This window comes from Aquarana catesbeiana, linkage group LG05 (genome assembly GCF_042186555.1).
Source record: "Aquarana catesbeiana isolate 2022-GZ linkage group LG05, ASM4218655v1, whole genome shotgun sequence".
In the NCBI taxonomy this organism is placed as follows: Eukaryota; Metazoa; Chordata; class Amphibia; order Anura; family Ranidae; genus Aquarana; species Aquarana catesbeiana.
The window spans coordinates 546797404-546824304 of record NC_133328.1 but is presented as its reverse complement, the minus strand read 5'-3'; the positions used below and the strand labels follow the sequence as shown (position 1 = coordinate 546824304).

At 43.5% G+C, this 26901-nt stretch overlaps 1 protein-coding gene across 6 annotated transcripts in view; it reads right to left on the bottom strand.

Annotated features, from left to right (window-relative positions):
* LOC141145285 (uncharacterized) overlaps window positions 1-26901 on the bottom strand; it is a 577610-nt gene that overhangs the window by 313278 nt on the left and 237431 nt on the right. For all 6 annotated transcript variants that reach the window (XM_073631839.1, XM_073631841.1, XM_073631840.1 and 3 more), the window contains exon 15: window positions 17128-17295. In XM_073631839.1, the coding sequence (XP_073487940.1) occupies window positions 17128-17295 (168 nt within the window). The remainder of the gene's footprint in view (window positions 1-17127; window positions 17296-26901) is intronic.

The following is a 26901-nucleotide window of genomic DNA, read 5'->3' as shown; positions in this document are numbered from 1 at the left end:
TGCTGGAGACAAGCAGACTAAGGACATGGATTACTGGAACCATGTCCTGTGGTCTGATGAGTTCAAGATAAACTTATTTGGTTCAGATGGTGTCAAGCGTGTGCAGTGGCAACCAGGTGAGTTGTGTCTTGCCCACAGTCAAGCATAATTGTGGGAGTGTCATGGTCTGGGGCTGCATGAGTGCTGCCGGCACTGGGGAGCTACAGTTCATAGAAGGAACCATAAATGCCAACATGTACTGTGACATACTGAAGCAGAGCATGATCGCCTCCCTTCAGAGACTGGGCCACAGGGCAGTATTCCAACATGATAACCCCAAACACACCTCCAAGACGACCACTGCCTTGATAAAGAAGCTGAGGGTAAAGATGATGGACTGGCCAAGCATGTCTCCAGACCTAAACCCTATTGAGCATCTGTGGAGCATCCTCAAATGGAAGGTGGAGTAGCGCAAGGTCTCTAACATCTACCAACTCCATGATGTCGTCATGGAGGAGTGAAGGAGGACTCCAGTGGCAACCTGTGAAGCTCTGGTGAACTCCATACCCAAGAGGGTTAAGGTAGTGCTGGAAAATAATGATGGCTACACAAAATATTGACACTTTGGGCCCAATTTGGACATTTTCACTTAGGGGTGTACTCACTTTTGTTGCCAGCAGTTTAGACATTAATGGCTGTGTGTTGAGTTATTTTGAGGGGACATCAAATTGACACTGTTTTACAAGCTGTACCCTCACTACTTTACACTGTAGCATAGTGTCATTTCTTCAGTGTTGTTACATGAAAAGATATAATAAAATATTTACAAAAATGTGAGGGGTGTACTCACTTTTGTGAGATACTGTATACATTAAACATCACTTTTTAATGGACTGACACTTGAATAAACTCTCCACTGGACTATTACCAGAAAAATGAATGCGTAAATTATATTTTAGCTGGAGCGACCATACTAGTACTAGAACATTGACAGCGGTTGGCAAAACGTATAGGGGTTTTGAATCATGGGATTATACCGTGATTCCTGTAAGTAATTAGTTCAAAAGGTATGAATTTAATACACTTGCTTGATGTTCTTATAACTGATCACTGTTCTTCTTTCTATAGCCACCACCTATTAAGAGAATTCATGAAGAGTGTCTAGGACACTCTTTAGAACTTTGCCAGGCCTCCGTATGACCAATGTCAGAGCAGGTGACAGATTAATTTATCTGCTGTAAACAGTGCATGTGAGGGGTGAAGTGAGGATGGAGTGTTCATACGTGTGCTCTGCCCTCAGTACAGATGAGCTCCCTCTCGCCACTGCAGCTGTCTCACAGGCAGTGCAGCACCGAGGAGTTTTGTGGCTGGTTGATGGGCATTCAGAGACACTAGTTTCCCATCAGGTGTGATTGACAGCAAGCAGTGTGACGATCCATAGCCAATAGACAGTCTGCTATTAGCTATAGAATCTGTCCACTGCCAATCACAATAAGACAGTGGACTTGATGGCAACTAGCACCTCAGGTTCCCCAGAAGTCTTCGCCTAATGTCAGCATCACTAGTTGCACAGCCAGCAGCATCCTTAACAACCAGTGACAGTTGAAGAGGAAGTAGCGGTGACACTGTCTGTCTATACTGTATATCAACTTACCTCAATTAACTTAAACAGGGGGTCCGCTCACCCCTGCAAAACACACATACTGCAGCTGCTGACTGTTAATAATAGGACATTTACCTGTCCTGGAGGGCACCGCAGCTGATGTTTCCATCAGCTGTTGGGTGCTGCCGCCAGCATTAAGGGTAAAGGAACCCGGCAGTGTAGCATTACGGCTTGTCGCTGGGTCCCTCCTGCGCATGCGTGAGGCAGGAAGCGAGGAGGGAGCCGAGCTGTGATGTAATGCGCCGCGGCCCAGACTCCCAGAAGTGGGGACAGGATATCTGTCGAAGACAGGTAATCACTCCCCCCCCCCGAAAAGATGCCAAATGCCAGAGGGGGGAGGAGACAAATGAGCGGAAGTTCCACTTTTGGGTGGAACTCCGCTATAAATACCAGTTTTATTATCTACAAACTGGAAGTAATTCTTTCTGAATTTGATGCAGTAACAGTGCCACTTTGTAACAGTTGTACTATTAAGAAATACCTGACTCAGCAAAGCTACCAAAATGGGCTGCAAGGGTTTTAAATCTGGTGCAGGTCATTTTAATCACTTGCTGCAGAATCACGTACATGTACGTGATTGTGTTCAAGTTATTATACCAGTGTCAGCTGTATGCCCTAACCCCTGGTATTTTTTTTTTCAGCCGGCGATACTCATTTATCTAAAAGCAATCCTAGCAGCTGATTAGCCGATGGATTGCTTTTACAGGTGACAGGAGGGGATGCTGCCCCCTCCCCTACTGCCTCTTCGGGCTCTCTCATGCAAGCTCTCTTGAATGGCACCTGCAATATTACCTAGCTGATGTTTTTTTACCAAATTCTAAAAATTATTGAATATTTTACTATTTCATGATGGGTACACTAAGCTGTGGGAAAAAAAATTAGTGCACATGCACACAAAATCATAGGACTTAAATAAAACACTGTACAGCAGTGATATTTAAACCTGAACTCCATACATACAGCTAAATACACAGCTGAGATACCTACTGTACATGGAACCTGCAAAAGGGTTCGTACTACAGTCTAGCCAGTCCTGAAATTCACATGGTCCTACCAGACTGTACAGTATGGTTGGTGACCTGGTATTTCTTTTTTGCAGCTAAACCTAAACAGGAGGCCATTTTTTTTTTCATTATGATGTCCAGTGCTTAAAAAACAGTAACTTTTATCCACCACCTCCACAGGCTTCTGGGTTAAATGACGCAGAATGCCACAATGACATTTCCTGGTTCGCAGCTGCACGAATCGGTAAATGTCTGCCTGTGATTAGTGGTGTGCAGTGTCGGCTTCCTGGCGGGATCGGGCATGTGGGATTTCGAACATGTCCAAGTACATCTCTAGCAAGGAGTATGGGCCTGCTCCCTGAGTGGGTATCACAATGTCATCTTTTATGTACTGATGCATAGAGTGGTGCTGATATCACATTAGGGACTACCCACCTGAAGAGGCGAAGAGGATAACCTGAAGAAGATTGGATGCAAGTATACAAAAAAACAAACAAAAAAAAAATTCTGCCAGTGAGGAACATGGGGGTTGGAGGGCATTCTTGTTATTAACATATGTGCATTGCGTGTGACACACCTGATTGGCTCCTTCTGTTAACCCCATACACTAGCTTCATTTCAAATTACATGCCATTATGGGATTTTTTAGAAAAAAGTATTGCATGATTTGGTGTTTCTTTTTTAAATCTGCCTGTAGGTTAGCTTTAATTTTAGCCATTTCAATAATGAGAACTCTTATTCTGCTCCACATGTTAGTATTTTCAGAGTATGCTTCCATTGTTGCTAATCCGTCTGCCTTTGCTGCTACAAGAGCCAGCAATGCCTTGAGGAACACTCTCAACATAGAATGAAGCCTTGGTCATGTTTGATCAAGTATGTGCTGTTATAAAGTGGTGAGAGAATGTAGGAAGTAATCACACAACGTTTCAATTTGACCAAACATTGCAATATCTAGGGAGATGACATGTTTTATTTTCACGCTGCCTTTAAAAGTAATGAAATTAGGAGACTTACTCAAACACACCTGAGGAAAATAACTCTCTCCCTCCTGACATGCCCAGGAATATTAGCAACATAAAACGGCTTACTTCAGTCAGCTGTTTAAACTAGTGAGCTCACAGCTGCAGTTCTAAGGCTGTGATTATTAAAAAATAATTGTGTATTAAGCCTGGATTAAAAAGCGCCCTATAAACACACATTCTGATTTACAGCAAAGGAAGCCATGAAATTCCATTTACAATTACAAAATGCTTGCTGAGGCACATTACTCAAAGTTCATTAATGATCCTGGATTTCAGCTGCTCTATGACCAAGGTAAAAAAATGAGCATCTCGGCAAAAAAGTTCTAAAGTAATAGGGATGCAATTCATGGGCAAATTAAACTACATTTTAGGTTGCAGTCCTAACAGGCTCTGTTTGTTCAGAAAAGTTACAGGGTACCATGCTCCTTGCATGGAAAGACCACATGTTGCAGAACTGAATTAATCAGCATAGACTCACTACTGATAACCGCTTAACTGTAGAAGCCTGTTTCTCCCACAAGGGTTATAATTAGGGATGGTCCGTTGTTGAAGTCGAACGTAAGTTTGACTCAAATATTGGGTGTTTGTTCGCATGGGACGTTTGCGGCAAATTCGAACACCACGGAGCGCCCCAAATACAATGCAAGATTGCAGTGCATTGAAGGCCGCTTATTGGCCAAAGCATGCACCTGACCTGGGATCTCAACCCCTACTATACCTCCAGTCCTCTAAAAACCTGCACTGAGAGGAATGAAGGTATAGCAATAGGTGCCACAAGTACTTGTAGCCAATCTGCTAGCAGAACAACACCAGTTGATTTCAGCAGGCAAATGTTGCTACCCCAGTTGCTTAACCGCAAAAAAAAAAAAAAAAAAAATACTGTCCCAGCCATATACATGCTCAGCATCTAAAGACTAGCTTGACCAAATTGCTAGCACTGCAACTGTTGCCTTTTCAGCTGGTAGACTCTGCCCCCTTTCATGAATTTGTGGAATGTGCTGTATCACAGTGGCAGGTTCCAAAAATACATTTCTTTTCACGTAAGGCCCTTCCAGCTCTCTACCGTCATGTGGAAGGCAATATTTTGGCCTCGTTGGACAGGGCGATTAGCAGCAAGGTTCATATTACTGCTGACTCATGGTTCAGCAGGCATTGTCAGGGACGTTACCTTTCCTTGCACTGTGTACCCGGTGCACTGGGTAACTCTGCTGGCAGCTGGGAAGGATGCACGACAGAGTTTAGTGTTGGAGCTTGTTTTGGCCACCACGCCTCCAAAAAGCTGGTGGTGATTGTGCCACATCAGTCTTCTCCACCCCCTCCACTTCTTCTTCCGCTATGACCTCTTCTGCAGAAATGTCCTCTGAACCAGCAGTGTTCTGTAAGCATTCAAGGGGCTATGCAAGCAGTCAGGCTAAAAGATGCCATGCGGTGCTTCAATTGGTCTGTCTAGGGGACAGGAGCCATACTGGGGCAGAGATTCAGTCAGCTCTGCAGGGGCAGGCTCAGAGGTGGTTGACGCCACGGCAGCTTGAGCCAGGAATGGTTGTATGCGACAGTGGCATCAACCTTCTCTCCGCCCTCCGACAGGGACACCTGACACATGTTCTATGCTTGGCACATGTCCTGAATTTGGTGGTGCAGCGTTTCTTGACCAGGTACCCAGGCTTACAAGATCTGCTGAGGCAGGCCAGAAAAGTCTGTGGTCATTTCCAGAAGTCATACAATGCCAGTGCTCGGCTTGCTGACATTTAGCGGGAATTCAACCTGCCCACCAACCACCTCATTTGTGACATGCACACCAGCTGGAACTCAACATTGTCAATGCTGCAGTGGCTGCACACACAGCAAAGGGCCATCAATGAGTACCTGTGTGAGTATGGCACCAGGACAGGCTCAGGGGAGCTTGACTTTTTTTTGTCATGCCAGTGGCTACTGATTAAGAATGCATGCGCTGTCCTTTCACCATTTGAGGAAGCCACAAGGATGGTGAGCAGTGACAATGCATGCATCAGGGACATTGTCCCTCTAGTCTTCCTACTGGAGCACACGCTTTTTGAATCATGGACAGGGCACTTAAGGCAGAACAGCGGGAGGAAGAGGACTTCCAGTCCTCTCAAGGCTCTCTTTATCCAGATAGCATTCCCGCGAGGCCTCCAAACACATAGGAAGAAGAGGAGGAAGATTGTGTCAGCATGGATGTAAAGGATGACATGCAGCAGTCTTCAAGGGATGGTTTTCAGTCCCCAGAAACCCAAGGAGTTGTACGTGGCTGGGAGTTCCTGACAATGTCATCCTTAGTGACCTGGAGGACTCAGAATCAAATGCCTCTGCAAACTTACACTGCATGGGCTCCCCGATTCTGAAAAGCCTGTGAAACGACCCTAGGATTCATGGTATCAAGGAGAGGAAAAAGGTAAAGTTGCAGAGCTCATCCTGATTTCGCAGAGGGAGCAGAGGATGAAACATCTTCAGGACGCCTTGAAGAAAAGTTTGTGTAACACCTTTCCAGGCCCTGGTGCTGGACGTGTTTGAGGCTTCGTTTGGTCAGAGGAAGAGTGGTGGAGAAGGTGTCCGGCCGACCAATGCCTTCAATCACTTGCCGACCGCCGCATGCCGATGTACGTCCCTTTTTTGGGGACCGATATCGTTGTTATGGGAACAGCTAGCTGCCATAACCCTGGTATCCCCGTTTTCGGACGGCAGTCGGCTACAAGATAAAAGTGGTCTCTGCGGCGGGTTCGCCGCAAGATCACTTTTATCTGTGCCCCAGTTTTTTCTAGCAAAAAAAACAGTTTTAAACATGTAAACACCTAAAATCCAAAACGAGGCTGGTCTTTAAGTGGTTAAAGGATTTTTTAGTCCTCAGCGCCCAGGGCTGATAGTTTCAAGCAACCATCAGCAGTGTCTGCATTATATGGTGCAGGAATAACTAGGGGCAAGAGCAGACTTGGAGACCTTTCCAACTGAGCTTCCAATGGGTTACTGGGTCTTGAGGATGAACCACTGGCCAGAACTTGCTCAATATGCAATTGAGCTTCTGGCCTGTCCTGCATCCAGCGTGCTTTCCGAACGGACATTCAGTGATGCTGGAGGATTTGTAACAGATCAAAGGATGAGCCTGTCCACAGACTCTGTTGATAGGCTCACATTTATAAAAATGAATCAGTCCTGGATCAGCAGCTATCAAGCCCCTGATGCTGATGTAACTGATTAAATTTGCTAGGGATCTGGGATCCCTTGAAGACTACCTATGCTGCCTATCCTATTCCTCCCGAATCTTGATCATGCTAGCTTCCAACAATATTTTTGGTTTAGGGCACCACCAACACTCAAGGCCCAATTTTTCTGCCCGTTTAACAAGGACATGTAATTTCAATTTTTGAACAAATTTTTAACAGCAGAGCCCGTTCCTGTGCCCAACAAGAGTAACTGTGAGGGGTTACAGTGTTCTGGCACCACCAACACCCAAGGCCCTATTTGCCTGCACCTGTTTAACTGGGGCATGTAATTTCAATTTTTTAACTAATTTTTAACAGCAGGGCCCGTTCCTGCGCCCAACAATAGTAATTGTGAGGGGTTACGGTGTTCTGGCTCCACCAACACCCAAGGCCCAATTTGTCTGCAGAGTATATAGTGCAGTCCGTACAGTATATATAATGCAGTTCAGAGTATATACTGCAGTCAGTGTAATATATATAATACAGTGCAGGGTATATAGTGCAGTGCAGAGTAAATAATACAGTTCATTGAAGTGGTTAAGGGGAACCCTATGACAGAATAAAAAACTGTGTGGGGGTCCCCCCCCCAAAAAAAAAATCTATACCAGGCCCCTTGTGTCTGGCATCGATTTTAAGGGTAATCCTATGCCAAAATTTTGAAAAAAATTGGCGCGGGGTTCTCCCCAAAATCCATACCAGACCCTTATCCAAGCAAGCAGCGTGGCAGGCCAGGAAAGGGGGGATGAGCGAGCACTCCCCTCCTGAACCATACCAGGCCACTTGCCCTCAACATGGGGAGGGTGCTTTGGGGTCCCCCAAAGCACTTTGTCCCCATGTTGATGGGGACAAAGGCCGCTTCCCCACAACCCTGGCCCGGAGGTTGTGAGGGTCTTCGGGTGAGGGGCTTATCGTAATCTGGAAGCCCCTTTTAACAAAGGGGCCCCCAGATCCCAGACCCCCATGTCAATCATGCCTCCCGATGGACCTGAAAAATTGAAAAAACAAAACAAAAAAACTCCACCTCCATGAGAGGCCCCCCGGCGACTGCTGTCATTTGGCTGTGACAGCTGTTATATAGGCAGGGCCACCCTATGACGTAACTGAATGACCCTGCCCCTTCTGACATCATGTGACTCGAAGGGCCTGGTATGGACTGGGGGGGGGGGGGAGAACCCATGCCAATGTTTTTACTGATTTTTTATCTATATTGCCAGGTGCCACAAGCAAGTTTAAATTACATTTTTTCCTTTAGAAATTCCATTTTTCTGCGGCACTGTTCTATACATTGCACAGATGCGCCACTTTACAGGCAGACCAAGGGGGCCCCCAGGTATGATATTTAAAGGAATTTTTCCTTTTTATTGTTTCACTTAAGCATTATTAAAATCACTGCTCCTGAAAAAACGGTCATTTTAAAAACTTTTTTTGCATTGATACATGTCCCCTGGGGCAGTACCCAGGTCCCCATACACTTTTTATGGTAATAACTTGCATATAAACCTTTAAAATGAGCAGTTTTGATTATTCATGTTCGTGTCTCATTGACTTTAATAGGTTTCGAATATTTGCTCAAACTTTTCACCTGTTCGCATGTTCTGGTGCAAACCGAACCGGGGGGGGGGGGGGGGGAGGGGTGCTCGGCTCATCCCTAGTTTTAACTGAATCAGTTTTGGTGATTGAGGTACAACTAGGCTGAAAATTACCAGGCAAGTAGCATCCTCATGAGTGGCCAATCTACATACCTTTCTAATAAACTGGCAAATAGAAGGAATATTTTTATAAAATGAATGAATCAAATATTACTGCTTAGTTTTTAATAAAGCAAGAAAGAATTTGATCTTCTGTAAAAAAAATTAATGATGCCTGTGTCTGACGATTCACCCATCTATTTTTTTTATTGGTAATTGTCACTGGAAAAAAGTGAGGGAAAATCCAAAAGTTTAGAGCTGTTACCAAAACAAGTAAGGATTATAATACAATGGGGGTAAATTTGACAGCTGTCTAAGATGGACATCAACTGTTGTATCTCTAGGATAAGAAGTAAAGAGAAATGTCCCCAGTGGGACACAAGCAGGGTTTTAACTCTTCATTACTGTAAAATTGATATCATTTGAGCGTTTGTGTTTTCATACTTTCCCTTGTATCATAGTAAACACATCAGCTGTACCCGTTCAACTTAGCAGGAGGTAATAATTTACCTGGAGACAATTTTGGAAAATCCATACTTTCAGCATACCATATAGTGATATTTGTAGTGGTGTAGTTATAAGCCTTTAACACATAGGACCATCTAAAAACAGATAATTGGAGCCATTGGGAATTTTTTTTTCTGGATTAGGCATATTCATGGTACCACATTTCACCAGGTGAGGAGGCAGATAAAATATGCTACTGTAGCTCCCGGGCCCATTAATGTAGGACAGCTCCTGCAGAAATAAAAGCGCTGCATGAAGAGGTCAGATATTGGTGGAGGATTACTTTTTAAACTGAAGTCCTCTAACTATACTAGTAAATGCTACTGTGAAATGAATACAGTATATTTCAATGTCACAAACTGGAATACTTTTCTCTTTCCAGCAGTATTAAGTATTAACCCCACTGTTTTACTAAAGTTAAGCTTCAAATGACAGAAATATATATTGTTCATCGTACAAAGCCAAGTGTATTGTAATGCAAGTACGGCATGCCAAAACCAGAAAAGACTGTTCTCCCTAAGGAGTTGTGCATATGTAGATAATCTTAAAGGAAGAATAGTATAATGAGTAGGATGAAATATGTCATACAACTCCTATCTTTAGTTATGTTTGGCTTATCAGTTGTTCAGAATAGGGCTATACATTGCTCTACCACAAATAGCTGATACATAAACATTGCTGAAACATGCAAGGGTAAAATATGAGCAGTGTACACATGGGGGACAATGTTAAACAATTTTAAAAGAAACAAGAATGTAAAAAGAATATTTATTACTGTAGCTATGCTGAAAGGAAAACAGTGTAGGACTAATAAAATTGCAAAGATGTTAAGAGTAAACTGATTCTGTGAGTAAAAATAATGAGCATTGCAAGTCAACATAATATATATATTATATATAGTTCTATGAAACTATTATACCCCCTCTATCATTTCTAAGAAATGGGATGAGACATGCAGGACCATTTTATTTACAAGAGTGGTTCCCTTCATGATAATACTCTATGATCATTTATCTCGTTCAGTAGTTTTCTTGGGGTAGATCTACAACTGTGTGCTACGTTTTAGGTGCCTTGCATTTTACTACTGAACTCTATATGATGTGTGTTTTGAGGAAAACACATCAATGATGCAGCAACATTTTTTTTTTTAATTCACCACACCTAAAACAAACAGGTGTGAACAGCATCTCACAGTAGACTAATAAACACAGATGTTATTAGGAGATGTTTGCAGATCCTTAGAAATACCCTCATGGTTCTTTGTTCTTTCCTGTCTGAAAACTGTATGGCAGGGGTCAGCAACCCCCGAAACCCGCGCCAGATATGCCATGCAGCCACATTTATGCAAGGGATGCCTGGGACACCCACTTCTCACGCATCAGCAAAGTTGGCCGGCAGTTGGTGCGCTGGCTGCACAAGTGGCAGAACGACTGGGATCACCTCCTTCGCAGCCTGCCTCCATCCCCGCCCACCTCACTTGGCATACATACAGCTGACAGTGAAGCAATGGATGGCCAGATCTAGAGGGTGGTGCACAGCGCCATGCCGCCCCTTCCCCGCATGAATACTGTGCCTGGGGTGGTAAGCTCTTCCTCCCATCCTCGGACTACAGTCAGGCTTGCCACAGGCCTGCCCACCGCACATAGCTAATCTGTTTATTTTTCAGACACAACTTTGATCGGCACAGCGTGTGACTGGCGGTTGCAGTTCTGACCTGTGAAATCCTCAGCCTGCAACAGCCAGCTACACTGTGCAAATCCAGGTTGCCTCTGCAAAAGAATCAGATCTTAACTGTGCGCAGTGTTGGGAGGAGCAGCTGAGTTCCCTGTCAGCATTGAAACATCCTCTGCCCTGCTGACGCCCCCCACTCTGCTGTCATCCATCCTCTGTTCTGTTGACACCCATCCTCTGGCATGCATGCTTTGCCCTGCTGACACCTGTCCTCTGTCCTGCTGACACTTGTCCTATGCCTTTTCTGATCCTAGTCCTCTGCCCTGTTGAGCCCTGCCCTGCTGACCCTTGCCCTATGCTGTGCTGACCCCAGTCCTTAGCCCTGCTGACCTTGTCCTTTGCCCTGCTAATCCCTGCCCTCCTGACCCCATTCTCTACCCTGCTGACCCCTGTACACTGCCCTACTAACTCCTGTCACCTGCACTGCTGGCCCTCTGTTCTCTGCCCTACTGACGCATCCTCTGACCTGCTGACCCTGTCCTATGTCCTGCTGACCTCTGTCTTCCACCCTGCTGACCCCCTGACCTCTGCTTTGTGAGGTGTGAAGGTTCAGGAGTTGGGACTGATCTGGGGTGTGAAGGCTCAGGAGTTGACGCTGATTTGAGGTGTAAAGGTGCAGGATTTCAGGCTGAACTGAGGTATGAAGGTGCAGGAAATGGGGTGAGCTGAAGTCTATAGCGCAGAAATTAGGCTGATTTGATGTGCGAAGGCACAAAGCACAATATTAATTTTGTAATATTATTTATGTTGTTTACAGCATTTAGTTTATAAAAATTATTTTTCATGATTGAGTGTGGGAAGTTGACCTTTTTTTTTATGTACTCTCAATTTCTTTGAAAATATTTTTCGGCACACTATGCTCAGAATGTTGCCTACCCCTGCTGTATGGCATAACATACATAACATACAAAGTCGGATTGCCGTCTTGCGTGATCCGACTTTGGCATGTGACTTGTTCTCTGATGATCTTGAGGGGGAACTCCGCGTCAAATTTTAAATAAAAAACCAGCATGGGTTCCCCCTCCAAGATCATACCAGGCCCTTCGGTCTGATATGGATTTTAAGGGCAACCCCCTACGCCGAAAAAATGGCATGGGGGGCCCCTAAAATCCATACGAGACTCTTATCCGAGCACACAGCCCGGCCGTTCAGGAAAAGGGGTGGGGACGAGCGAGAGCCCCCCCTCCTGAACCGTACCAGGCCGCATGCCCTCAACATGGAGGGGTGGGTGCTTTGGGGCAGGGGGGCGCCCTGCGCCCCCCCCACCCCAAAGTACCTTGTCCCCATGTTGATGAGGACAAGAGCCTCTTCCCGACAACCCTGGCCATTGGTTGTCGGGGTCTGCAGGCAAGGGGCTTATCGGAGTGTAAACCTGGCCTCAACTTGATCAATAAGGCCGGGTTCACACAGGTATGACAAATGGTCCAACGTTGGGAGCTCATGTTGCATGACGTGTGAAAATCAATGTTTCCCTATGAGAGCTGTCTTAACTGGTCCGACACAAGTCGGTCCGACTTTGAAAATGCTCCCTGTACTACTTTGGTCCGACTTTGATCCTACTTCAGCCCACTGAATATCACTGAAGTCGGATCAAAGTAGGATCCTTGTCCTAACCATCTGACTTTTGACATCCGACATGGTGATTACAGCAGCAGTAAAAGGAATTTATCTCACACTGGGATTGTTTTGATTGGTCAAAGGACAAGTCAGACTATTGCAAAGTTGGATCAAAGCAGTATTCTATTCATTCAAGTCGGATGGATGTAGGACCAATGTAGGACCGATGTAGGACTTATGTCGCAGAGCAAAGTAGGATGAAACTCGCATGAACGTCGTGTAGCATCAGTGTGAACCCAGCCTTAGGCTTTGACAAAAAAAACTGGAAGTTGACTGGAAGTAGTTTCTATGCAGACCTGCACCAGATTTTGTTCTCTCCAGTTTTAGTAAATCAGCCCTATCATCTGCATGGACACAACCGCATGCACACTGTCTGCATTCAGGGCCACGCACCCACACTTATGAACTTTTGTACCAGGTGCTAGTCTGTACACATTCAAGAATCTACTATCTGGCGAGCACTTTGTGTCACTGTCAGAGAGGTAGCAGTCTAGGACCAGACCTAGGGTCAACCCACACTAGTCTCCAATCATGCGTTTGCTTCTTTTAAAGGAGGAATTGCTTTACGGTTGACTCACACATGTATGTCATTATTTATTATGTCTTAGAAGACAATCTGATCACACTTTATGTGGCCTTTAAAGGGTAACTTTCTTGGGGAAAAAAACAGCAAATAAAAAAAAAATAATATTTATATAGCGTGTATACAATTGCATTTTAAGGTTATTAAAAATGATCTTTCCTTTACAATCTGCAGCGCTGTAATCTGTAAAAAGGTTTGTTAAAATCCTTGCAATTTACATTGATCACCCAGAGGGGATTGCATTTTTCTCAACAAAAGTGGAGTTACTATTTAAAATAAAGTATTTGTTCTTTTTATAAAGTTTACAAAGATAAAATATGCGTTTCAGAACATCCAGTACAGACTATACCAGGACCCAAATAAAATTAAAGTACATGAACCAACAGATAGCTGTTCAAATACTGATTAAGGCATATGCCCTGCCACCCCATCACAGAACCCCCCCCAGCGATATGCCACTTATACATGTACACAAACATAAAGAGCCCCTTATGGTAGTTGAGCCCGTAAAGGGAATAGGACACTGTATATATATATATATATCTCAACCAAACAATCTATCCGTAACTAGGTCTGCCGGGCTAGGCCAAGGATATCCAGCCAGCAACCCCAGATCCTTTATCCCACTCAAACCTGAGAATAAAACCCATTTACTCCACCCATTCTTTAAGGATTGGAGGGGAAGTGCTTTTCCTATGTAACAACAATTTTTTTAGGTGCCTGAAACAGTGCTCTGGAAACCACCTCCCTAAAGAACTGATTTGTCACATCATTGATTATGCCCAGGATACAGCACTTGGGATCCAAAGTGAGAATAGTTTAAAATGTCTGCTTGATAGTGTTGAGGATGGACTCTCATTATCTGTGCAACTTTGGGCAATGCCATAACATATGGATCAGAGTACCATGATCCCTGCTACATTTGGAACAAATCGATTTAATGAGGAGGCCCATTTTAAATAATCTCAATGGGGTAGTGTACACTCAGCAAAATGTACAACTGGGAAAGCTGTTGAGATGTAATTAAGGAGCTAGAGTGAACCTCCTCCAGCGCCATCTCCCACTGCTCACCAGACAGGTCAGACTCCCGCCTCTGGCACCTTACAGGGGTAAGCTACCAGGTAAGTAGATAAATGCATAGCATAGCATTGAGAAATGAAACCTCTTGCTATATAGGACCTTGCTGCATCATACCTTCTGTCGAACTGGCTTCCGTACACAAACGCCAAATGTCGGCCAGCTTTTATTGAACCGGCTGATACCGCCTGACACTCAGCCCATGTGTACTAGGCTTTAAACCCCCTTGAAAATCTGTGTAACTACTTGAAGACTGCAGTCCACAAACGGTCACCATCAAATTTAACTGAACTGGACCAGTTCTGTAAAAAAAGAGTGGGCAAATATTGCAAAATCTAGGGCAAAGGTAATAGTGCAAAAGACTAAAGGCTGTAATTAAAGCAAAAGGTGGTTCAATAAAATACTAACACAATACTGACACAAGGGGGGTGATCCTTTTTTCAACTCAGTGATTCTGTTTTTGATTTTTTTTTTTTTTTCTGACATGTCGATGTTCTATCTTTCACTTGGATGTTATAAGTTGCACTGAGTAGATACAGCTGAATAAAACAAAAATGGTCTGTCTTTCAGGCTGCAAAGCAACAAATTGTGATTGTATTAACCGGTTGCCGCCCGCCCACTGTCAAATGACGGCGAGGCGGTGCGACTCTTGTTCTGGGACGCCATCATATGACGGCGTCCCAGAATGGGCACGCCGTGCGGCAATTGAGGCCGCGCCATGTTGCTAGGACATGGCGCGACCCCGATCTGTGTAAAGAGTCGTGTCCGCACACAGCCGATCACATGGTTAAACACGGAGCTGCCGGTAATCGGCTCTCCTCGCCTCACACTGGCAGAGTGTGAGGAGAGCCAATCGGCGGCATTTCCTCATAGGGGGACATCTAGGGATGTGATCAGGGCACTGATCATTAGTGCCCTGACTACAATAAAGAAATAAAGTGTAACAATACAGTACCAATGCCAGCATACAATGCCCACCAGTGGCAGCAATCAGTGCCCACCACTGCCCACAAGTGCCACAAATCAGTGCCCATTAGCCATGCCAGTCAGTGCTGGCAATCAGTGCCGTCTATCAGTCCTGCCTATCAATGCCCATCGCTGCTCTCCATCAATGCCCATCAGTGTCGCCCATCAGTGCCACCCATCTATGCCCATCAGTGCCCATCTGTACTGCCTATCCATGCCGCCTATCAGTGCCCGCCACTGCTGCCTATCAGTGCACATCAGTGCCACCCAACAGTGCCCATCAGTGCCACCTATCAGTGCGGCATATTAGTGCCTTCTCATCAGTTCCCATAAGTGCCGCCGAAATTCTGCATTCAGCTTTTTAACATGGGTAGTAACACAATATGAAGACCAATTTCAGGTAAGTATACTAACCAAAAGAAAAATGTCTAAACGGAATATATGTATTAGCAAGCTAAAGGAGGACTAAAACATATTTTATGTATTTCTCTGGACTTGCTCTTTAAGTTCTATATACTGGTGCTTATCTGTTAGTCAGAGCATCAAGTACATGTTAAGTCATTTAACCACTTGCTTATTGAGCACTTATACCCCCTTCCTGCCCAGGCCAATTTTCAGCTTTCGCACTTTGAATGACAATTGCACGGTAATGCAACACTGTATCCAAATTATCATTTTTTTCACACAAATAGAGCTTTCTTTTGGTAGTGTTTAATCACCACAGTTTTATTTTTTGCTAAAGAAAAAAAAAGACCAAATTAAAATGAAAATAAATAAATAAAACACTATTTTTCATAGTTTGTTATAGAATTTTGCAAACAGGTACTTTTACTCCTTCACTGATGTGTGCTGATGAGGCTGCACTGAAAGTCTGCACTGATGGGTACCCATAGTTATCACTGAAGTGGCACTGGAGGGACTGATAGGCAGCGCTGAAGGGCACTGAGAGGTGGCACTTATAGGTGGAACTGATGGGCACGGATTAGCAGTACTCATGGGCACTGATAGGTGGCACTGATTAAGAGCACTTGTGGGTAATGTCACCGCCTTTCTTCTAATTCCGATAACTGGTTTCAGTTTACTTCCACTGTGATTGGCCCTTTACCCCGACCTGTGATCAGCTGAGCCCGAAGTACTCGACGATCACAGAGAGCCCTGCCTGCGCAGCACTGGATGCTTGCACTGTAGCCGTCTTTCGGCTTAAGTGCAGACGGAAAGTGGTTAATCACTGTACATGCAGTAAATCCAATTTAAACCACTTCTTTTGATTCCTCAGAGCAGTGTTAACATTTTTGACGAATGGTACACAATAACTTTTAGTCCTCGTTAAGACATTGAAGACCCATTTTCTATACCTCAGTAATTAAACCATGGCATAATACCATAGCCTACAAATTTGTAAACCCCAAAAATGACATAGTGGAGGCAGACATACAGTGGGATAAATTCAAATGTGTCCTACAAAGTCAATAGCATCATCACTGTAGCACCATATGATTTTGTTTGTACGCAAATGGATTTGGGTACAGAGCAATTCATAGAAGATTAAACACAGTATATCCAGCCCTGTTATTATGGTTATTTTTAATATTTCTAAAGACAACACTTTTTTGTTTTGTTTCGAAAATGGAAATGTTGGAACCTCTTCAAGGTTTTTACTGCTGTGTCTTCAACTGGAGAGATTTGTCCTGACCACCATTGTTACTTGGACAGAATATTATGGGAAATCCAAAATCTTACAGTTGTCAGTGGCCCTTTGTTACAGGTGGTAAGGTAAGATGGATTGGCCAACTCGTGAGAAATAGGGCAGTAAATACAAATACTAATTTATATAATTCTTCAGAAAAAATGGCAAGACATATGTTTCTAAAATTTTTAAAGAAATAGCAGAACATGTAATGATAAGTAAATGAAAAGTGTGAAAAGTCTACATGACTTTACTTTCTGTATTTTGCTATAATTTCTTTTAAAACCATTAATAATCTTACATTTAGTTACATGATTAGAGAAACATGCAATCTCATACACTCACCACTTCCAGCTACCTACTCTTATTCAACATAAGTTATTACCTTTTGAGCATAACTCTTATTTTGGGACCTCAGTCTCTCCATTTCAGTTTCCACATCTGCAGTTTGCCTTCTCATTTCTGCTATATGGTTTTGCTCATCTTGCTGACGACGTTGCCCTTGGTTCAGCTCTTCGCGTAAACCTTTCACAAGTTCTTCATAGTTTTGAGCCTGGAAGAAGATCAAATGTTAACCATAGCTCTTTTTCTTAAAAAGCTGCTAAAACAAAGAACATGGACAATAACTTGGGTTGCCAGATAACATCAGATGAAAAGGTTTTGATCGCAGTGTTTTATGACCAGACAGAGTAGGTGGAAAAAAAAATTATTTTAACTTAAAGGGTGTCTGTCACCTATGTAGGACAGCAGACCTCAACTGAGGATTTTCTACATCTATCATACAATATAACTAATCTTATGAGAACTTCATGCTGACATTTATGTTTTATAAAACGCAACATATTTGAACAAAGATCCCATGCACAACTATAAAATATGCTCAAAAAGTTCATAAACAATTTCCTTGGCACAAGACATTTGGTATAATGCACCACGGAATCTTGACCGACTCCCCCCCTCAAGTAAATTTGTTAACTCATATGCAATTTTCCTGCTAAATTTTTGAATACTGGGTTCCAATGCATTCATAATTTCTCACTGATACTAATACTAATGAATAATTATTTTTTGTTTAGTCATTTGTCTACTGAATGACCTCCTAAGTGGGTCAATGGCTATATTACTGCAACTGTCTTTCTATTTTTTTCTCTCCTTTTTTGACATGTGTCTTTTAGTATGTTTTTAAACAAAGCAATACCAGCACTTCAAAAATGGCGCAGAAAAACAATTTTCAAAGTATCAGAGCCACTGGGAACTCCATTAGGCAATATTCAGAAGAAAAAAAAAAAAAAAACATAACAGTTAATTCAACCTATAAAAATAACATGATACATGAGTAAAAGAAAATGTAACCCTGACATTAGTCATGAACAATACAGAAAATCTAGATATAACTTTAATCTTTAGGTTTACTCAGAAAATCATAATAAGGAATTCAAATATGTGTTATGGACACGGAGGATGACGGAATAGAGCTGCTGCTCCTTTGCTCGCAAGTTAAAATGGTTTTCATATTTTATAAAGATGACCCATGGGAGGTTTGGGTATGTCCTAAAGTGGATGTAAACCCTTACATATACCCAGTGTGTGACTGGCTTCAGGTGATACCCAGACATGAAACAATTCCTCCTACATAAGTTGAGCCTGTCTATCTCCAGTCTTCTCTTCTCTACTTCCATTCAAAGTGCTGAATTTACAAAGTTTGTCTGAGAATTCAGAAAAAAGGGGGCAGAAAGCTGAAATTTTACTCTGCGGAGCTTAGTAAAGAGAGCTCTGACAGCTGATTGGTGGGAAGGGACACACACCCCTTCACACAGGAACAGAACTGAGACTGTGAATCTGCTGGAGGTCCCTCCCCTGTCACCATTTTTCTCTTGGTTTCAGGAAAACATGTCAGAAGTGACTCATGCTGATAGCAGAGGAATGAAGCAGCAGACTGAAATGACCCTTATCGCTCTTAATTAACCGGTTCAATACCGGGCAATTTCACCCCCTTCCTTCCCAGGCCAATTTTTAGTTTTCAGCACTGTTGCACTTTAAACGTCAATTGCGCGGTCGTGCGACGTTGTACCCAAAAGAAATTGACATCCTTTTTTTCACCACAAATAGAGCTTTTTTTTGGTGGTATTTGATCGCCTCTGCGGTTTTTATTTTTTGCGCTATAAACAAAAGAAGAGCGACAATTTTGAAAAAAACACAATATTTTTTACTTTTTGCTATAATAAATATCCCAATTTTTTTTTTTTAAAACACATTTTTTCCTCAGTTTTGGCCGATATGTATTCTTCTACATATTTTTGGTAAAAAAAAAATCGCAATAACCGTATATTGATTGGTTTGCGCAAAAGTTATAGCGTCTACAAAATACGGGATAGATTTATGGCATTTTTAAAAAAAATATATTTCTTTATTTTTTTTAGCGGCGATCGCAATTTTTTTTGGTGACTGCGACATTATGGCGGACACATCGGACACTTTTGACACATTTTTGGGACCAATCACATTTATACAGCGATCAATGCTATAAAATTGCATTGATTACTGTGTAAATGTGACAGGCAGTGAAGGGGTTAACCACTAGGGGGCGGGGAGGGGTTAATATGTTTCCTAGGGAATGATTCTAACTGAAGGGGGGAGGGGACGCGCTAGGGGAGGAGACCGATCTGTGTTCCTCCGTTCTGGGAACACAGATCGCTCTCCTCAGAGCTGACAGGCTGTGGATCTGTGTGTTTACACACACAGATCCACATGCCGGCCCGGTTAACGGGCAATCGCGGGTGCCCGGCGGACATCGCGGCCGCTGGGCACACGCACCGGGTCCCGAGGAACACGGCGGGCACGCGCGCGCGCGCCCCCTAGACGGCCGGGAATCCCAGGACGTCATATGACGTCCACCCAGGATGGGAGATCCCATCTGTGGACGTCATATGACTATGGGCTGGTAGGGAAGTGGTTAAGACACACTAAGTACACACTATAGAGGGTAATGCTTTGCTCACATTTCATGTCTGAGGTTTACAACCACTTTAAATTATTGTGGCTGTGACAAAGGAAGAATGTGCTGGAGAGAGAGAGAGAGAGAGAGAGAGAGAGAGAAAGATTAAATTTAGACTGATCAATTTTCAATAACTGGTCTTTTATAAGAGTACAGCAGACATCTTTAAAAGAGAAGAATGGGTTTGGGTTTTTTCCCCCCATCATACTTACCTAGGTGGATGGAGCATCGATCCGATGCTGCATCTATCCCCCGGTGCCTCTACACTGAGAACTGAGTGATGGAACATCGCCGATGGCTCGGCTCTCACAGCTCCTCGAGCAGCGGATCCCGACTTCCATTGTCGCAATGACGTGGTGCCTGGACTGATTTCAGCGACGTCAGCAGAGAGCAGACTTCAGTCCGCTCTCTGCTGAAAATGGGTTACAGGTGTGCAAAACAAAATGCACTCCTGTGACCCATAGGAGAAGCCCAGCCAAACGAGCTTAGGCTGGACTTCTCCTTTATTAAAGAAACACAATTCCTTGAGCTGCACTGCAGTATAAAAGACTTTAAAGAAATGGCATTGGGCTTTATATTTTGTTTATGCACATTGATCCCAGTTATAAATGGTACATTACCTCGCGTTCCTGTCCATAACACTACATTAGCATGGCAAACCACGGCATACATAGTCAATGCTATGTGAGATTTATTAGAAGCGCAGCTGTCCGGAAATAGCGCTTATATGCAGCACAGCTCTATGCCTGTGTAGTTATAGCCAAATTATACCTAATTGCATCACCTATAAGTGAAGTATACTTCTAATTATCCTCTTCCTACAGCTGTATGAAAATCAATAACCATAAGCCTTCCAATGAAACACACACTGCACGCTTCCCAGGTTTCTAATGAATGCAAATAGTTTGACCTTTCCTTGACAAGCTTGAATATTGTTTCATATTTTTGCCATTAAAATTGCTGCTATCAGCAATTCACGTTACAAACAGGAAAAAAAAAAGCTGAAAAGAGAGAGAGAGAGAGAGAGAGAGAGGAAGGAGAGGGGGAGAGAGAGAGAGAAAGAGAGGGAGAGGAGAGGAGAGAGGGAGAGGAGAGAGGGAGAGAGAGAGAGAGAGAGAGAGAGAGAGAGAGAGAGAGAGAGAGAGAGAGAGGGAGGGGAGAGGGAGGGGAGAGGGGAGAGGGGGAGGGGGAGAGGGAGGGGAGAGGGGGAGGGGGAGAGAGGGGGAGAGAGAGGGAGAGGGGGAGAGAGAGAGAGGGGGGAGAGAGAGGGGGGGTGAGAGAGGGGGGAGAGAGGGAGAAAGAGAGAGAGAGGGGGGAGAGAGAGAGAGGGGGGAGAAAGAGAGAGAGAGAGGGGGGGGGGGAGAGAGGGGAGAGAGAGAGAGAGGGGAGAGAGAGAAAGAGGGGGGAGAGAGAGGGAGGGGGGGAGAGAGAGAGAGAGAGAGAGAGAGAGAAGATAACTAAAAATAAACATGAAAAAAACCTTGACGATATCAAGAGGAAATCAAAATTGTGCAAAACAACAAGTGGCTGAACTTTTAGCATCTGAAAGCATATATTTAGATGACGAACGTCTCAGTTGCATAATGAATTTCTTTTATTCACGTAGCTTTTTGTCTGAAGAGCCTCTCAAATCATCACGCAGATGTGGCTCTGCATAATTTTTATATAAATATTAGAGAAACACTTTGGTAATTGGTTTCCATCGAAATTCATAGTGATTTCTTCTTGAGAGTAGCATTCCTTAAAAACAAAGGTTAATTGAAGTTTGGATTTTATGAAAGCCTTAGCAGGTGTTATATGCCACTTTTGAGATAAATCAGTTGATGATGCGGCATCAACTTTTACCCATGGGAAGTAAAACCACTATTTTAACCCATATTCATTTCAAAGAGTACAGTTATGAGGTTACAAAAAGACAGTTCTAGTTCTCCCATTTCCATTGAGGTTAATTTCATAGTGTGTGTGTACATTTTTCACTTGTTTCTGTAACTTATACTAAGTTGTCAATGTTTTTCAAGCTTTCTTTAGCTTTGAATGCTCAATAATATTTACATATCTACAGAAGTGATGTCATCCCGCGCCAGCCAATGAATGTTTAGCTGGTGGAGTCTCAAAAGGCCCATAGAGCCAGTAATTGCCTGTCTAAAAAGCACAACCTGGGAGTGCAATTTCAGATTCTAGTTAGTTGATTTCCTAAAATGGGTGTCAGAATATTGCATGTTCTACTTTTACTATAGTGCAGTAAAAACTACTAAATACTGTATAGTAAATAAAAGAAATGTAGCATTTTTAACCTAATATCCCAGAGTTAAAATGGAAAAAACTATATACAAATATAGTGTTTTTTTTTTTTTTACAACACCATAGTGCCATATAAAATAAATGTGGTAAGTAACCTCATATACAATGCTGCCTAGTCTTTTGCTGCCTGCAAAAGCAACATGCTGACATTTTAAAATGTGCTACTAACCAAAGAATATAAAAGACTACCTTGCAGAAAGTTTCAATTACAAGAAAAGGTTAAAAAGTTGTGTTTGGTTATTATATTTAAGTTTATGAAACTGCACTTTAAATTGTTTGCAGTTGAAATGTACCTCTAAAAAACAATCTTTACTAGAATGTTAAACAATGTTTAGTTGCTTACCTCAACAGCATGTTGAGGTAAGTAAACTAGGTCAGTACCATATCACAGTTGCGTCACTAGGGTTGGTGTCACCTGGTGTGGTAAAACATGGTGTCACCCCTCCCCACCCACTATAGTCGCCCCTCTGTACAAACCTCCCTCAGGATAAGCCACCCCCTCCATCAATGCAGACCCCCTGAGGATAAACCACCCACTCCATCAGTGCAGACCCCCTCAGGATAAACCACCTCTCTCCATCAGTGCAGACCCCTACTGGGTATAAACCAACCCCCATCCATCAGTGCAGACCCCCCCTCCATCAGTACAGACTCCCCTCAGGATAAACCACCCCCTCCATCAGTGCAGACCCCCTCAGGATAAACCACCCCCCTCCATCAGTGCAGACCCCCACGGGATAAACCACACCCCTCCATCAGTGCAGATCCCCCAGGATAAACCACCCCCCAATAAGTGCAGACCCCCCTCAGGATAACCCCCCAATAAGTGCGGACCCCCCTCAGGATAAACCCCCCCCAATAAGTGCAGACCACCCCCCCTCCATCAGTGTGCAGACCCTCCTAAATAAGTGCAGACCCCTCATGCACCTGGGCGGCAGGCAGAGGAGGCTTCAGTGTGCAGCCACCCGGAGAGTTGCATTGCTCAGACTGTCACTCTACGGGTGGTGCACCTGTGTATAGTGAAAGGAGACAGCTGCAGCAGCAGTGAGAGTGAGGAGTCTCACTCATACAGGAATAGCGTGGCACCGGCATGTTGCAGCTAAAGAGCCCTGCCTACAGGACCCTCCGCCGCACTCGGGATGAGGTCACCCCTCTAAGGGTGTCACCTAAGTGCGTGCCACACCCACGCCCCCCTAGCAACGCCACTGACGTATCACCCTGGGCAAGTTCAGAGTTATTGGTATCAACAGAATAAACTGTTAAGCAAGTGGTCCACATCCAGCATCCCCCACTTGTAGCATTGGTCCTGAAATACTTCTAAGCGTAGGGGAAACACCCGTAGATCATGACACTGTTGACTGAGGTAGTCGGCTGGCCAATTACCTATACATAGCATATGATGGACAAAGCTGCATTGTGGAGTTTTTCCAGGGTAGAATCCTTAGTACCTTTCTTGCTGTAGCAATGCTTCTGGTTCTTCACTGATGATTGATGTACACCACTGCCTTGGCATTGTTTGACTGGATCCCGATTGAAAGACTCTCCAGTTGGAATGTCCAGTGTTGCAGCTCCTGAATGCTGAATGGGACACTCAGAGGTTTGGAGTTCCTGCATGTTTTTCAAGAAAAAAAAGAAGACCCTGGTGACCATGTTCCTTTCACCCACAAAGTGTCTAAGACTCCTCCCTAGCCATTCATCCCTTGCGAAGATCTTCTAAAACAATGGGAGGAATGGATTTCATAGCCACTAGGTCAACAAACCGGAGACAACATGGACTTCAGTTTCAGGGAAGATAGCGCTGGACCTGTAGGCTTATTTTACTGATATTCTTATCGTACGCTATTACTGTTGGTGTAAATTATCAATTTCATGGGCAGGCAGCTTCTACAAACCACAGTCTTCCACATCTCCCCAGTCTTCTTGGCTTGTAGTGTAAAAAGGGTAAAAAGCACCACACCACTGCCAAGTGGTCCAGATACAACTTTATTCTATTAAAGTTAAGGGGTACAATTCAAAAAGGTAGTCAATGGGTTTTGGGGGTCCAAGTGCCTTCATCAGGGCATGACTGGCAACAAAGTGAACAAACAAGATGTCAGGGCCTGGATTTGAACTCAGAACCTCTACTGTGTCAGACAATGTCTCTTCTTGGCTCCCTTCTGCAGGGCGAAGAATAGAAGCAGCACGTGTGAGATCCAAGGATGTCCAGAGGAGAAAATCTTCATGCTCTAGTTTAATAGAGAACATAGGATTACTTTGAATGGGTAAATACAGTTGTGTGAAAAAGTATTTGTCCCCTTTCTGATTTTTTTTTTTGTATATTTGTCACAATTAAATGACTCAGATCATTAAAAACTGTAATTACAAATGGTAGAAGGGGCACCTAATAAGCTTCCATATCTTCCACCATGCTATCAAAGTGTCCCGAATTATACTCAAATGAGAGGGTAGAACTTTAAGTGCAGGGTGGAGCACTGCAAATACATTGAGGGGGGATACCAAGGCTGCCTCTAGTTTGAGTAAGAGGGCCTATGAGTAAGTATCTCTGTATGTGAAACGCGTTAGATATCGCTATTCTCCGTTCCGGTAGCATGGCTATTGTTGGATTTTAATTGATGAAATAAAGATGTCTGTCTTCAGAATGCAGCAGTCCGGGATTTTCTTGCTTCCAAGAGGGCCTATGCAACAACCAGTCCATGCCTTGCCTAAGACGACATGATAAATTGGAAAGGGGGAATTTAATTAAACCTTACCCCCATTTTGTGCTTGGGAAAATGCAATTTACAACTAGCAATGCAAGTCCGTTTGGGGTGCCAAAAGAGAGTCGACAAGGCCTTGTTGAAATTTTGTATATCTTTATGATTAAGCAATAAGGGCAATGTTTTCACTAAGTATAACAACCTGGGAAACAAGACCATTTTGTAAAGGTGGCATCTTCTGAAGAGCGAAATGGAAAGAGACATCCACGCTTCCAATTCATGACTAATCTTATCAAATATCAGGGAATAATTGAGGTGGTAGAGGGATGCTGGGTCATGACCAATTCTGATACCTAGGTTATATACTGAGTAGCCACCTGCAGGGGGGAAGAGGAGGTCCAAAGTTAGGATTGCGTTGGATTTAGAGAAAGAATCTCGCTTTTGACGAAGTTAATGCATAATGTGGAAAAAAGATCCTGTATGATGGGAAGTGGATACCGCTAAAGAAAAAAATAATGTCATCCACAAAAAGAGCGGAGAGAGGGCACCCCCGGCGCGTCTCCTTTGTCAAATAGATGGGAGCTAATCTAGATCTTGAAGTGACTAGACATGCAGTGGGAGCAGAGCACATTGACTATGGAACTTACCATTGGGCCCAGGAATCCAAATTTTTCGGAAGGCTTTTGCCACATTGAGGGAAAGAATGGCTGTGTTGATATCTGGGTGTAGTTTGGCATGCTCTAGGGTGAGAATGACCTTGCGGATATTAAGAAAGGCTGATCTGCCTGTAACGAAACCCACCTGCACTGGATGTAGGAGTTTAGGAAGGATGCTAGCCAATCTAGAAACAACCATTTCAGATAGGATTTTGCTGGCGACATTTATATGAAAAATAGGGCGATAGGAACCTGGGAGAGTTGAATCCTTTCCCTTCTTCGCTAAGAGCTTTATACATGCCATTGATCTCGTAAGAAGATATGGTCCACCTTCCCAAATGGCAATGAAAATATGCAATAACGTGTGAGGTATATAGTCTTGAGTCAGCTTATAGAATTCTGTCAAATTTTCATCAGGATGGCCGCCTTGTTATTGGAAAGATGTTTAATGGTAGATAGAATGTGGGCTATCGAGATAGGGGCATTTAGCATGTCCAGCTGGGAGTCTGACAGTGTAGGCAGTTTAAGGGAGGTGATAAGAGATTCTGCCTTGTCTAAGTCTATGATTATTGATTATGATTATTATTTCTGGTTGAGAAGTGGTAAGGGTCCCATTGGTGGTTGTGTGTATGTAGGGGTGGATGGCGCTGACCGTCACCTGACGAGTGATCCTCTACAATGAATCACTTCTCCCGGGTGAGTATGCAATAGGTGGTTTATAATTGCTACAGGTGGCGCTTTTCGTCATCTGAAGAGTGATTCTCTACAGTGAATTACTCCCCCCCCAGGTGCATATGCAATGAATTGGTAATAGTTATTCCTGTCACCTGAATGGTAATTCCCCAATGGGTCACTCTTCTCAAATTTGTAATGAGTGATTTCCCAATAGTTAGATAAATGTCATAGGGATTGTGATCACCCTGTGACCTATATTGGGTAGTGTATTATTGTTGCTCTGTTAGTTGTACTTTTTGCAACCAAATATCCAACACCCAGTCCTAAAACAAATGTGCAAAAAGTAATGGTGATCTCATCAGGTCATCTAGAACAACCAAATTTCATTCTTAATAATTCATCCCAAACAATATATGATACTTGTGCAAATTCATATATAATAAATTAACGAAAAATTGATTATAATAAAAAATATAAATAAATAAAAGTACAGTGAAAAAAGTGTCAAAAATAGAAAAGATATAAAAAAAACCCAACAATAAAGTTCAATCTCAAGTTGTGGAAAGATAACAACATTTCAAGTGACTTGTGCCTGGGTTTAGCCACAGGTGTGCAATAAATCAAGTGACTTCCGTGTTCCCCTTCAGTTCCCCACTCACCAGATTCTTGCACCCCCGCAGGGGTAAAATGCCTCTAGTGAGTGTACTGGCTGAATCCGGAGCAGACACCTCCACCTTGGCTCAGCAAACACTGGGGTATCCAGATCCCTCTGGCCCTCCTGGGGTGAATCACTTACACTAGATACAGTTGCAACAATCATCAATCATCAATTAAAG